Here is a 14,586-nt window from a genome sequence, read left to right on the forward strand (position 1 = left end):
TGAAAATGTGTATATAGACTTACCTTTCTTTATCCAAAAGGATACACACAAAAAGCACCACTCACTATAATAATCCGAGAAACTTTTAACAAAAAACAAGCAGAGCAGACTCGTTGATTATATGACTAATTATAAAATTGATTATTAACAGTATTAGCCAAGAAAAGCCGCAAAGTGCAGTGACTGTAGTTGATATCGCCTGAACAGGCCACGGGCTGTTTCGCTGAGACAGCAAAGGGAGCTGTGCTAGAGTTTGTTGACTTGGTTTACACACCTAAGCGGAATAAAATCTATTTCAATACAATTTGCTATTTAAAAGAATTTACCATTAGGCTTTAATATGAACTTAAGAAATATATATGAACATTTAAGACGAAGAAGGATTGACCCTTTCTGTTCTATTTTAACATACATTCCTAAAGTGAAATCCAGTAAATATTTTTTAGCCGTAGTTTGTAATACTTAAATATACAGGCATATTTATTAGACCCGCGCTCCACTTGCAACGCCATCTACAGATACACGCTCGGCCGCGTTATAAACTACTATTGTGAAATGGAAATCGCGACTACTGCCTAGGTCTCCGCTCGACCACGATTTGGGGCCCCGCGGTGGCGGTCGAAGCCCTATACAATTTAGGTATACCTACGCGGGGTACACGCGGAGCACAATACTCTTGTCTACGTGGGGAATCCTACATACCTACATGAAGATACCTGCATGGGGCCTAGGGGCAAAGTCCTAGATGGGGCAAAGCCCTAGATGGGGCAAAGTTCTAGGTGACTACATTTTGAATTTCCTGCCATTTTTCCTCCGTCAAAAATGCTGCGCGCTGATTGGCTGGCGGGGAAGGGGAGGGGGAAGGGAAAAGGAGGAGGAGTGGGGGTAAAATTCGTCAAAAACTGCTAATATGAACCTTCATAAGAAAATACATGGGATTTTGGCGTGATACGAAGGTAGCCTATCTACTTGCACTGCACAAACTCGCCGGTGACTTTAAAGTTATTGACTTATCCATGAAATATAGCTAGCAGTGATATTTCAGAAACACCAGTATTTTTGTACTGGCACCATTCTTTGAAATTTCGATATGCTCGTCCGTAGTGCACTTTCGACTACCCGGGCAATAAAAATTTACAGGCAGCATATTTGCTGCACTTTCTATTTGAAAATTGCTCATTTAGAAATAATAATTCAAAACCAGCAAAATTGCAATTTTTATGTAGCTTTGTTTATAAACACCTTAGAATCGACAAAATCCAAACAACCAAGGCGACTTTGCAAGTGTTCGAATAATGAATTGATTAAGAAATGTCAAAAAATAAAACTTAAGTGACGAAACGTCGACAATTGAGAAAATTTGGTGTTTTTCTTGAAATTTGGCCTCTAATTTTCCCACTATTGACAACAAACTGAATAAAACTTAATCTTTATTTCATGAACCATAAAGAATTGTGGGAGCAGATGAAATGTTACACAACGCAGCAGTTAAGTACAATTTACCCAAATAACTATTTTGATTGTAAAATTTCGTCGGTGGCATCTTGCAACTTTTTGGGTGGAGAGAAGTTAAGGTATTTGTTTAAATCTGTATAATTCATGTTTTCCAATGAAATCATTTTATTACCGCTACATTATCTGTTTTGGTGAAGTAGTTTTCAGTTATTTTATTAAACAAAGTGGTTACTGTTTCTATTTTGCATAAAAGTGCAAAGAAATTATTTATCTAAGAAATTTAAAACTCCCACCGCTCTTATTGACTTACAGAACAGAGAGGAATCTACACATTATCTATATTAGGGTGGCCCAAAAAAAACGATTATTTTTTTTTCGTGTCTCTTGTGAAAATATGTTAGTTTATCATGTTTTAAGAGCCCCCTCAAAAAATCAGCTCAAAACAAATTTTTTTAGAGGTCGCTCAAATTTTTTAAAAATTTCCGAAATCGTCAAAAATTGATTTTTTTTTTATTTTCTTTCTCGTTATTTTATCATTTTCTAGGTTGAAAAAAAATCTCGATTCTGAAAATTTCAAATCGATATTTTAATTTCTAAAGGTCACTAATAATTATTTTAATTTTCAAAGTAGTGTACCTATGTTTTCGGCCAACCTTTAAAAAAATATCAACGAAGTAATAATTTTTTCTTATTGAATTTGATGAACAAAAGAATAGAAATAAATCACGACACTTAGATTTTAAAAAATTCAAAAATTATAAATATTTGATACTCACAATGCGGTAGTAAATTTTGCCTCGAGAAATTGTCTCGTGATTTATTTCTATTCTTTTGTTCATCAAATCCAATAAAAATAATTATTAGTTCGTTGATATTTATTTTTAGAGGTCGCTCGAAAACATTTTAGGTACACTACTTTGAAAGTTAAAATAATTGTGAGTGACCTTTAGAAATTAAAATATCGATTTGCAATTTTCAACCTAGAAAATGATAAAATAAAGAGAAAAAAATTTTAAAAAATCAATTTTTGACTATTTTGGAAATTTTTAAAAATCTTGAGCCACCTCTAAAAAAATTTTTTTCAGCTGATTTTTTGAGGGGGCTCTTAAAACATGAAAAACTAACATATTTTCATAAGAGACACGATTGGGCCACCCTAATCTATATATTATCTATACAGGGTAGCCCATCGAAAACGTACCGCAAGGCATTACAGGGTAGTAATGAACTTTTCGGCAAAATCCAAAAAACAGGTAAAGTTTGCTTCTGAGGGGGACAACTTTCGACGCAATAAGCATAGCAAAATATTCAACCCCCTAAGTGGGGGTGCCATCCCCCAAATTTTTTTAAATGGGAATGGGAGTCAAGTGGGGGGTTGATCCACTATTTTTGTCGGACAATGTCATATTTTGATAAAGAAAGTACTATTTTAGCACTTGGTATTTGTGTCCGACATTTTGTAATCGGAAAACCTAACCTGCGATGAGCAACATGTTTCGGTTGTCGGACTGGAAAAAAGTGCCTGAAAATTTGTCGGACAATGTATGGATTACATTTTTTAGGCAATTTTTAGTAAGTTAAAATGAAAATTGGGTGTTTTGTAATCGGAAAACCATACATTTTCTTTTAATTCAAATAAAAAATTTGAATGTTGGAATCACAAAAGAGAACCCGCCCAGAACGACAGGTTTAAGTACTCGCAGTGCCGAAAAGCGCCCTTCCCATATTATAAAAATTTTACAGCGTGGTAGACTCGTTAAAACGAAGCGATCCAGACCGTTTTCATGACTTTTGAAATCAGTTCGAAAAAAGGTCGCTGGCTTGGGGACTAATGCTCCTGCAATGTCTACGACGGTTACTACCTTCATTAGCAAATATGTGTTATCGGGTGCCTGAACAAGAAAGTCGTTGACTTGTTCTCTTGTAAAAACGTTTGACTTTTTAGGTGTATAGTCGTCATACATACGTTTCAAAAATGCTCTCAGCTTGGGGTATTCTGATATATCCACGTTCTCCTCTATGAAAATAGTTGACTTAATAATTGAGTATGCACTAGTAGATAGGCTACCTTCGTATCACGCCAAAATCCCATGTATTTTCTTATGAAGGTTCATATTAGCAGTTTTTGACGAATTTTACCCCCACTCCTCCTCCTTTTCCCTTCCCCCTCCCCTTCCCCGCCAGCCAATCAGCGCGCAGCATTTTTGACGGAGGAAAAATGGCAGGAAATTCAAAATGTAGTCACCTAGAACTTTGCCCCATCTAGGGCTTTGCCCCATCTAGGACTTTGCCCCTAGGCCCCATGCAGGTATCTTCATGTAGGTATGTAGGATTCCCCACGTAGACAAGAGTATTGTGCGTAGGCCTCCGCGTGTNATCGATGTATAGAGAATTAAAAGCCCTTTCTAATGACCCCCACTTGAACCCCATTCCCATTTGAAAAAATTTAGGGGATAGTACCCCCACTTAGGGGGTTGAAGATTTTGGTATGCTTTTCGAGACAAAAGTTGTCCCCCTCAGAAACAAATTTGACCTGTTTTTGGATTTTGCCGAAAAGTTCTTTCTGTTCTTTCTTTCTGTAATGCCTTGCGCTGCGTTTTCGATGGGCTACCCTGTATATTAATACGATTGACTTGTTCATAGCCAGTATTCTTTATCCCTTAAAACCTATTTATATCCTTCCTGCTTTCTATTATGCTGTGGATTTAATATTGCGTGGTGCATATTTCATAACTCCTAAATTATTTACGCCATGCAAACGAAATTTGGTACAGCTTTTTAACTAATAAACTATATAACATATTTTTGGACATGCATAATTTTTTAATTACATTGTTATAACTGGAAAATTTGTTTGCCTCTACGAGAAATATGTGAAACCTTCAAAAATAATCGAAACTGAGCCTTAAAAATCTAAAAAATTATTGAGGACAATTAAAAATGGACACTTTTTCCCCATTTCAGAGCCTTGGATCCGAGAGTCCATTCTCGGCGCCACATTGGAAGGTGCCAGATTACAGCAGCGACACAGGAATCAGCTCCTCGCTCGAAAAACGTCTTCCCACCAGTCATTCATCCCCAGCTTCCGGGTTTGGAGACTTTTCCACTTCCCCGCGTCTTCCGAAGGCCCAGAATCCCACAATAACTTTGTTACAAAAAGCTAGGGGTAAGTCTATTTCGGAAAACAAACGATATTAAGTTAAACGAAAAAAAAAATAAATTCATATTTTGTTCCTAGTTTTGGTAAATTTTTTTTTACTAGTTTAAGTTTTATGGCTCTGGTAAAGGTCATCACGAATTTCAACCGAGATACGTCAATTATTATATTTCTGGATTTTAAATTTATGTTGTATTCATACATATAGGGTGATTCATAAATGGTGACCAAAAATGAAATCTCGTCTTTGGTAAATTTTACGGGGAGTCTTTCCTATAAAGTTTTTATCTACGACGCTTCGTTAAAGAGATACAGGGTGTTAAACTTCAAAAAATATTTTATTTTTTTTTTAAATAATTTAAAAACTAGTACCTAAGTGAAATAATTTGAAATTGGGCACACGGACTTATGTAAACATTGTCCAAAATCTGAGAGCTTTTCCTAAAATTTACATGCTTCAGTGACGGAGATACAGGGTATCGGTGGCATATTTTTCTAGTAGTTAAAATGCAGTAATAATGAATATAAATATAAATGCGCTGGTAAATTATGCTATACTTGCTTTTTATTTATTTCAAAGAGAAAAACAGTCACATGGAGATTGACGTAAAATTGCTGTTACACCCTGTTCCTGGGGTTCCTCCTATTTCCGTAAGAATTGAAAAAAAAGTTAATGTTACGGGTCCGACTTTCGAGAAAAATTGAATGACGCAAACGGCAACTCGATATTTTATTTCATGTAAGGATACAGAGTATTTTATGAAAATATGTGACTTGAAGTTTGATTTTCGTGACGATTTTCAGCGTGCATGTTTATTTTAAACATCATCGTTAACTTTATTATACAGCATTACCTCAACTTTTACAAATATCCTCATAATGTTTTTACTCGAATTCAAATACTGACTTCTTCTAGAGGGTCAGCTTCCCAGAGGAGCAGCGTACATAGAAACAGAATCAAAGCAGTACAGACCCCGTAACGACAGGCCGCCAATTGCCTCACCTGGTGACATATGTAAGTTGTCAAAATAACGTTTACAGATAACGCACTTAAAAAAAGATAGGTGCAACCACTGACGGAAAGATTCCTCATCCAAAAACGGAACAAAACAGGTGCACATCTATCTAAACACAAACTAATATGGAATTAAGTGAACAAATCATGTTTCGTTTTAGTAAAAAGGTACAGAACACCCCCTAAAAATTTTTTACAACCAAAACTTTAACTCAAATTTCTAGTCATTTCGAAGATATTTTACAAACCAAAAAAATTAAAATCTCTAACACCAGTGACAATGCAAAAATGAACCAATATCAATGTAACTTACTCGTACTTGCCTTATTTTTGGATGAGGAATCTTTCCACGAGCGGTGTCACATATTTTCTATTCATCCTCTATAAAAAGCCGAATAAAAACAACATTTTTTTAGTGTATCAAATAAAGAACGAATACACAAGCGAATCCGAGAGTGAGAGACCGAGAAGAATGGCCGATCTGGGCCCTAGGAAGTACGAAGGTATTGGGCCTGTGACCAAAGACGGGATGCCGCTGATTCTTAGATCGGTGAGTATCGTTGTTATAAATAAATTATAAACAAAACAGAATGAATATAATTCACTAGTTAAATATAATTCCACAAATAAACAGCGTTTTTGATAGTTTCATTATGACCGGAAGATTAATGTAAACAATGTATTTTTTACAAAGACACAGTTAAAACAGAATACCGATATACACAGGATAAATAAGTCTATTCTCTTCTCAGTTGTAATATCAAACTAGATATTTGTGTAATAAAATAATTAACGGTCGAATCTGGATGCTTTCAGAATTTCCGGGAAACTCCGTCAAGATATTATGCGTACTTGAACATAAAAAATGATTTCGGTGTAAAAGCGAAGCCGCGGCTATCCGGATCCGGCTGGCTCTTTAAAGAATGCTATATCTACTTCTAGCGAACAAACATTCGACATAGTTGCGTACAAATATTTAAAAAAATAATTGACAAGTCCTGTTCTTTTCAATGAAACCGGACGACTGAACCCGGCAACTGTGAAAGCGTCAATACAAAACTATGCACTACTAAAAAATAAAACTTAATTTTTATTTCATGAACCATAAAGAACTGTGGAAGCAGATAAAATGTTATACACCACGCAGCAGTTGAGTATAATTCACCAGTCTCGGACTCTATTTCCAGCCCTCGGTCCGCTCGGGCGCAAAATCGTCCGCGACTGGTAAATAATACTTACCTCCTTTATGGTGTAAATAACTACTGAAATCCACAAATAATGCACAATAAATTTAGATCAAGATTTTAATTTTGGACAATTAATTGTGCTTTAAATTAAAATACTTCGCCTAATACACAACGATTTCCAAAGCACTGATTTGTTTACCGCAAATTCATCTCAAAAATCAAGTAAACAGTTGATTTTATAAACTAGAAGTTAATAACAATATGAGATAATATTGCCAAAAACGATTGCCGCATTAGAATCGCAAGGGGACGAGAAAGCTATAAGCATTTTTATAAAAATATTTCAACATTTATTTGTCACAGTGTCTAAAAAAATAATTATTTATTTATTTAACTTTTTCTTTCTAAATCACTTAGAAAGATTTAAAAATTTTCCAACACTGCATAATTAATTTTCCCTTCAGAAGAAATACCACAGTTTCCATTAGGAAATCCTTAGAATTTTTTCTAATTTTTTTGCAAATCAAGTTAAACAGTACCGCTGCTTATAAAATATATATTTAAACTTTCTCCTGTCTATAAATAAAAAATATATAAATGCCTATGATGGCACAAATTACTTAACACCAAGTTATTGACTACTTCCCTTCAAAATTAGTATTTATTTTCGTTCGTAACCGTAATATAAAAATTTTAAACACGAATGCGCCTCACATAGCTGTTTTGGATTTAAATTTGGAACCGCGTCAAATTTTTATCTGGAATATTTGGAACAGTTCATAAAACAAAAGTATTTCGGCAGAATAATTCAGTAGTATCTAAATAGCGGTGCATGTTTTGATATACATATTTATCCACGGATATTGAAAGTAAATTATTTGCAAATGGTTTAAATTTCCTATTTTTTTTCTTCAGGAAATCAAGGACCAAAACCAATCCAAATGGTACAAGAGGATGTACGACACCATTCACAAACAGAGACCTCACAATGGTAATTAAATTTTATTAGTGGATCTAAAAATATCAACTGAAAATAGTGATAGCATATTAATTTTTATAAAGAAAATTAGGTAGATCCAATACTAGTCAAACCAACATAAGTAAAACATTTTTTAATTACAAGTCCGTTATTTTAGATTGTCATATTTTTAAGACTTTTTTGTCCTTTAATTTTTGTGACTAGTGTATCATTAGAAGCGCAACATACCACAAACTGCTAGATAATTATTATTATATTGTTATCAAATAGTTTACTATTATTTACACATACAGATAACAAACTAGTTGCTATTATTAGATCCACAATCAACTTTTTTCTTACTGTATTATAAACAATTTATTAATATTAATTTATTCTTACAGACGAATATGTCACGATACGGTACAAACAGCGAAGAGGTACACAATCAAATTGAACAGTGCATCCTTTAGTTTTAACTAAACGCTTTAGCTTAATAGTTGAAAATCTTGCTCTGGCAAAAATTTTTAGGGGCTGGTCCGAAGGTGGTTATTTAATATTTAACGCTATTTCTCCCGCTTTGTCTCAGCCTTGTTGATACTTCAGGCATCACGATATATATTCGCACAACCAAATATGTATGAAATTATTCAGAAAATGTGGAAAAATTACACTTTTTGCTAGAAAAACGTGCTAGTAAAAATTGTGCAGGGTGTTTTTCCCTGTGTTTATACGATCTCATTCACGTCAAATATGACTTACTGATATAAAAAGACATGCTCGATCTGATCTGCATTGTTTCAAGATTGACGCTTTTCCAGATATATCAGGAAACTTAGTTTTCGTAACAGAACTCTTATATATTTTTCTATTATCTGGATAGAACTCTTTCATACAATTACAGTGATATAGTGTTTGATGGATCTATTTGTACAATTTAACTCATTTTTTAACGTATTTTGAAGATATGAAAAATTACTACACTGAACTTAAATGAAGTGAAAGAGCAATAGAACTAGATTTCAAGGGGTCTATAAGAGCTGAAAAAAAATAAAAAAGTGGATCTGTACTGGAGTAGTCCATTTCATCGCCTTATTTTTATTCTATTAAAAATTTATAGATCCCGAATTAAAAAACCTCAAGCTGCAATTCAAAATTAGTGAACAGCTCATTCAATGTTAATAATTGCTAAAATAATGATTTTTTTATTTTTCCTGGTATTCTGTTTTCGTTTTTTCTCATTATTGGTTTCAGGGAAATGTAATTAGTTTTGAACATCGATCATCACGTTGTTGTACTTAATTTTTCTTTTCGATGTATCAAAATAGGTACAATATTCGGAAGAATACAACGATAATTTCCCTTAATTTGGTTGTGTGTATTTTTAAGCAACGTTTGTCCAAGAAAGGAGTCATATATGACTGAATATTTATTTAACTAAAATTTTGTCAATGAGAAATCACCTCTTATTATTTAAAAAATTAAAGGGGTAATTTTAAATGGCAATGATACTGAAAATAAAACTGTTGCACCAAAGCATGCTTGTCCTTTCTTTTTTTATCCAAAATAATAATAATAAACCACATACTGTATATTACTCACATATTCAATCCTTTTTTGTTTGAGATATTTAGAACTTAAATACCAAGTTATTATTTTTATTTTTTGTAATCAGCAATATTAATATTTTAAAAATGTAGATATTTCTAACCACTCAAGTAATTCCACTATAACAAAGCGACTGCAACCTTCAAAATAAAGTCTTCATTGTAACTGGGTCTTAAAAAAGAGCGATAGCCTTTGACTTCTAGCATATTAGAAAAGTGTTTTTATCTTATCGATCATAAACATGTTATGCATAATGTATATTTATTTCCACGCTTTGCCTTAGTAGGCTATTGGTTGATTTAGCAGCTTCTGTAGTTCCGCCTCTGTTTACTCCCAAAAATGTATCACATATCACAATTAATGTCATTCTATGCATTTATGACTTGATTTGATTGTTGGAATAATGATCAATGTGTTAATATTCTTCAGGCAGTGTATTTGTGGTTTTAACAAGACCTGCTTGTCTTTATTGAGGAAAAGTGGTTTTAGGTAATTTATTATTTCTTAATCTACGTGTCACAGCACTATAATTCTTTTTTTCTTTGAGATTTCGTAATTTAAATTGCATATTCCATTTGCAGAATTTATTTGTAACTATTCCCTGGCAAATTTTGGATAACAACAGTAATAGTTTAGATTTTTCTTGTAAAAAATCCGTGGTATATAGGATTTTTTATTGTTATGACACAACAATAGTGTTGTTTTGAATCTTTGACAAGAATTGAATTTGACATATCACGTGACCACTAATTTGGCGGGAAAATTAACAATTGGTGGTGTATGATCTTAAGAAGAGGCGTTTTCCTTAGTGGAAATGGAAAACATTGAAAAAGGTATTCAAAATTTAATTTTAGTGTCACAGTTAAATTTCAATATACGAAATTATCCCAAAAATTAATTTTACAATTTTGTTTTACACTTATATTACCAACTTTTTGACAGATTTTATTATATATAAACCACAGATAAGCCAAATAGATTTTGTAATTGATTCAAATAGTCCAAAAATGTATTTTATTTTTCAAGAGACATAATAAAGGTGACAATAATTTTGTAAATTCTGAGAAAAGCTTATTTCATTTCTCAAAATGTGACAGGGCTATGAACAACCTTGTTTCGAGATGTCAAATATATTGAAAATTAAAAATTTAAGAGATATTGTTACTTTTTCGGAATATGTATTTAGAAATGTTGCAAATTATTTTCAAATTTGACAACAGTATGAAGAACTAAGTTGCCCTTGGACTCATGTAAATTACTGTCACCCTGTATATTCAAATAATTACAGATTTAATCTTCGAAATGTAAACATGTGAAATATCTATCAATTTTTTGCTTTCAAACCAAATAACCTTAAACACTATTTTAATTAATATTATTAGCTTGACTAAATCATAAAAATATTATTAGATAATATGTAAAACTCCTCCAATTTGGTAAATATATTAATAATAAACGATTTGAAGCCATGACATATCCTGAAAAAATCATATGTGATACATTTCTGGGGTGCCTTTCTTTTCTGCAAAATTAAATTTTTCAGCCCAATACCCCTACACCTCTGGTTACCTCTCTGAACCTGAACCAGGAGCGTACGACAGCGATTTTACGGATTACAAATACCTGACAATGGACAGGAGAAGACCAACAACGCAAGAAAAATATTCCGACACTTTTACTACCTCATCAACAATGCCCAGGAGTCTGAGCAACAAGTAAGTTCATTTGTTTGGCCAGACAGGATAATACAAAAATAAAATTCAACCACCGCAACGTAATTTCTGTTACATCAAGAGATAATTTTTTATTCTGAATGCAATTTTCTACACGATACCATCGCTCCATTTTTTTTATTGTAGAAATAATGTTGCAATTAACAAAAATGGCGAAAGTAGATGTTTTTCTTGAGACTCAATTCATGTATAACGAGCTCGCAAAACCCACTATTGGACAGATGAGTCGTTGCTGAGTTATTGACAAAACAAATGACTTATTTTAAACCTCAAACTATTTTGTCTCTTTCAGGACACATACGGCACTGTAATGTTATGAGTTTATTGATTAAATGAAAAATATTCATTTGAATAAAGAAAAAAGTATAATATTTAATGTTTAACCAATATTACATTGATTATTAATTCATCTTCTGATGAACTGAATAAAACAGTTTATTGAATTCATTTTTTGAGTTTTTTTTTTAATTTTCATAACAATTCGTATTATAGAATAGTTTTTCATATCTAGAGATTGTAGACTGTTTTCAGGATAATTTTACTGTGTTAACAAAATTAAATGGTGTTTCAGATCGTCGTCCTCTGATGTTTTACGAAATGTCCACGACCCTTACAAAGTTCAACCGGGGAGAATAGAAAACTACACTCCAGGTCATTCCTCTATCTCAGAAAAAGAAGCAAAAGAGGTACGTAACTTAAAAATTTATGTTTATCTTACACTTACGTATTTAAAAGTATGAATTAGTAAAATTTAAGGATGAACTTATACAACTATACAATGTAAGAAATATGTCCCTAGTAAAGTACGTTCATAGATTTAAGAGGAGGAGTACCTCCAGAGTGCCGCCATTTTATAAAATAAGCAGGGGTTCTAAGCAGGTCCCAGTGAACTATATTAAAAAATATATTTTATTTAATACCTAGGTATTGCGAGAATATTTTCTACTCTATTTACAGGAGATTGTACTGAATTTAGATATGTTGATAATTAAAAAGTTTATTTTGAAGATAATTACAATAATACGCAAATATAATAAGAATATTCACGTAGATATTTCATGTGGGGAAATGGAGATATAAATCAAAATATTTTGATTAGGCAATTGATTACATCCAAAAAAACAGGGTTAAATCGTTCAAAGAGTCATTTTAGTTGAAAAAGCCACGGAGTGCTATTAAATTAGAGGGCGGAAATTGGTGATAGGGGTGAAAATTCACCCCTTTCAGTTTTTTAATTGTAGCTCGAAAACGAAGGAAAATTTAACTATAGTTCATAGGAAAAATTATTTAGAGATTGAATTTCTCATCGAAATGGCTTATTTAAAAGAATTAAAAGGAAAATTTTATGTAAAAAATCGTTAATAAACAATTTGAAAAAAAGCAAAAATTTGATTTTTTTGTTTTTCTTTACTTTTTTGCCTATAGTTTTTTTTTGAGTAAAGATAGGTGTAGGCATTGCTTCATAGAAAAAAAATAGATAAAATTTCCTTCAAAATAAGAGGTTGTAAAGTATTTTTGAATGAAAATTGACTGATATGTGGCCGCTGAAACTTACAATTAGCCAATTTTTCGATTTCCGTCGCGTTTACCCTTATACGTTTTAATTCTCGTTTTTTGCGAAAATGGAAGGGAATAAGACGTTCAAAGATTTTCATCACATGACTTGTTCGAAGGGTAATTAAAAATGAAAAAACCGCGGGGTGCTATTAAATTAGAGGGTTGAAATTGAAGATAAGGGTGAAAATGTACTTTTGCAGTTTTTTAAATATAGCACGAAAACGAAGCAAAATTTCGGTAAGTTCATAGGAAAAATTTTGTAGAGAATTGAATTTCCCATCGAAATGGTTTATTTAAAAAATTTAAAAGAAAAATTGTATGCAAAAAATCATTAATAAACGATTTAAAAAAAGCAAAAAATAAGATTTTTTCATTTCTTTTACATTCTTGACTATAATTTTTTTTAATAGAAGCAAAGAAAATTGCTGTACAAAAAACTAGATGAGATTCCTTTCAAAATTATGCATTTTCAAAAGTTTTTAGTTATAACCGGTCAAACTTAAATATTTTTTTAATTTTCGTCGTTTTTAACATAATAATGATTATAATTCTTATTATTTGTACAACAAATTGGTCCTTTACTTAATAAAAAATTATTTCAGTTTTATTTGTTAATAATAAATAAAGATTTTCACAACTTAACCCTTTGTGGGCTAGTGGGGAGTCAAAAAAATAAAAAAAAAATGAAAATAAAATTTTTCTTTAAAATTTTTTAAATAAAATTTTTCTTTAAAATTTTTTAAATAAAATTAAAATACTGGAAGGGGTGCATTTTCACCCCTATCTCCAATTTCCACCCACTAATTTAATAACACTCCACGATTTTTTCATCTAAAATGACCATTTGTGGTAAATTTATGTTGTTCAACGAGTTCCATATTACGACTGACGGTAAAGATTATCAAATTGTACATGTATATCAATACATACTTTTAAGTTAATTTTCAAAAATGAAGACGATATATTACCTACTGTCAAACTATGGACATAAATTGCTAACTACTGTTTATATCTTTTTTTAAATTATGCAACACAGACAGAATATAATTTATTTTATGAGGTGCTTGTTTATTTTTTTACATATAGTTTATAAGAGAGCTTAATTTACGACTCAAAAAATACCCTCAAAAATAATCGTAAGGTTATGAAATTTGCAATATGTGTACTTGCAATAAAAACGCAGATTTATTTCCTTCAACGAACGCCAAGTTATTTTTGGGGATCCGCGTTGAAGGAAATATTTTTGTTGTGCTATTATAAGTTGAGTTTGATAATAATCAACTGCTGCATTACGTCGCTATGTGTTCGCTAAAACTTTTTTTTAATTCTCATCTACTCACTGTTGCACACTTAAGTGGTAACGTTCATCCGATGGTTGTGTCATTAAAACTTGATTTCCGTTTTTTTTTAGTGGTGGGACGAAGTAATGGACATATTCGATGGGGTACGATTTTTTATAAATAAATATCTCTTCTTTTCCAGTTAGATGTACATTTTTGTAGCTTCTCATACAATGTAGAAGGTTCCTTCATAGTTGTTACTAATTAGTCTAATATACAGTGACTGTATATTAGACAGTGGCGACAATAGAGTGTATCATTTTTAATTGGTCCACGTGATTTTAGCTGCCATGTTGCATCCAGTGTCAAATTCATCTGTGATGTGTCATGTGTCAGGAGCATTCTTATGGTGTTATTCAATATTTGTATTGTTTTATTTTAATTTTGGTGAATGTTAGTGATACAATGTTGGGTATTCTGTGCTAAGGGATAGAAAATTAAAGATTATTTTTGGAATTAGATACTGTTACTTGCTACCGGCATTTACTCTAATTAAATTCTCTTTATAATGTGCGCATATATTGCTCAAAATATTGTTAAAATATCAAAAACGTGCACAAACTGTGTACATACTAT

General features: G+C 32.0%; 1 protein-coding gene across 1 annotated transcript in view; it reads left to right on the top strand.

Moving 5' to 3' along the window:
- LOC108911220 overlaps positions 1 to 14,586 on the top strand; it is a gene marked incomplete in the record, with an annotated part of 172,117 nt that overhangs the window by 107,712 nt on the left and 49,819 nt on the right. Inside the window, 8 exon segments of the mRNA XM_023455849.1 lie at positions 4,420 to 4,621; positions 5,529 to 5,627; positions 6,044 to 6,177; positions 7,730 to 7,805; positions 8,177 to 8,212; positions 10,924 to 11,095; positions 11,685 to 11,799; positions 14,082 to 14,114. Of these exon segments, the coding sequence (XP_023311617.1) occupies positions 4,420 to 4,621; positions 5,529 to 5,627; positions 6,044 to 6,177; positions 7,730 to 7,805; positions 8,177 to 8,212; positions 10,924 to 11,095; positions 11,685 to 11,799; positions 14,082 to 14,114 (867 nt within the window).

Source organism: Anoplophora glabripennis, unplaced genomic scaffold, assembly GCF_000390285.2.
Source record: "Anoplophora glabripennis isolate ALB-LARVAE unplaced genomic scaffold, Agla_2.0 scaffold1, whole genome shotgun sequence".
Classification (NCBI taxonomy): domain Eukaryota; kingdom Metazoa; phylum Arthropoda; class Insecta; order Coleoptera; family Cerambycidae; genus Anoplophora; species Anoplophora glabripennis.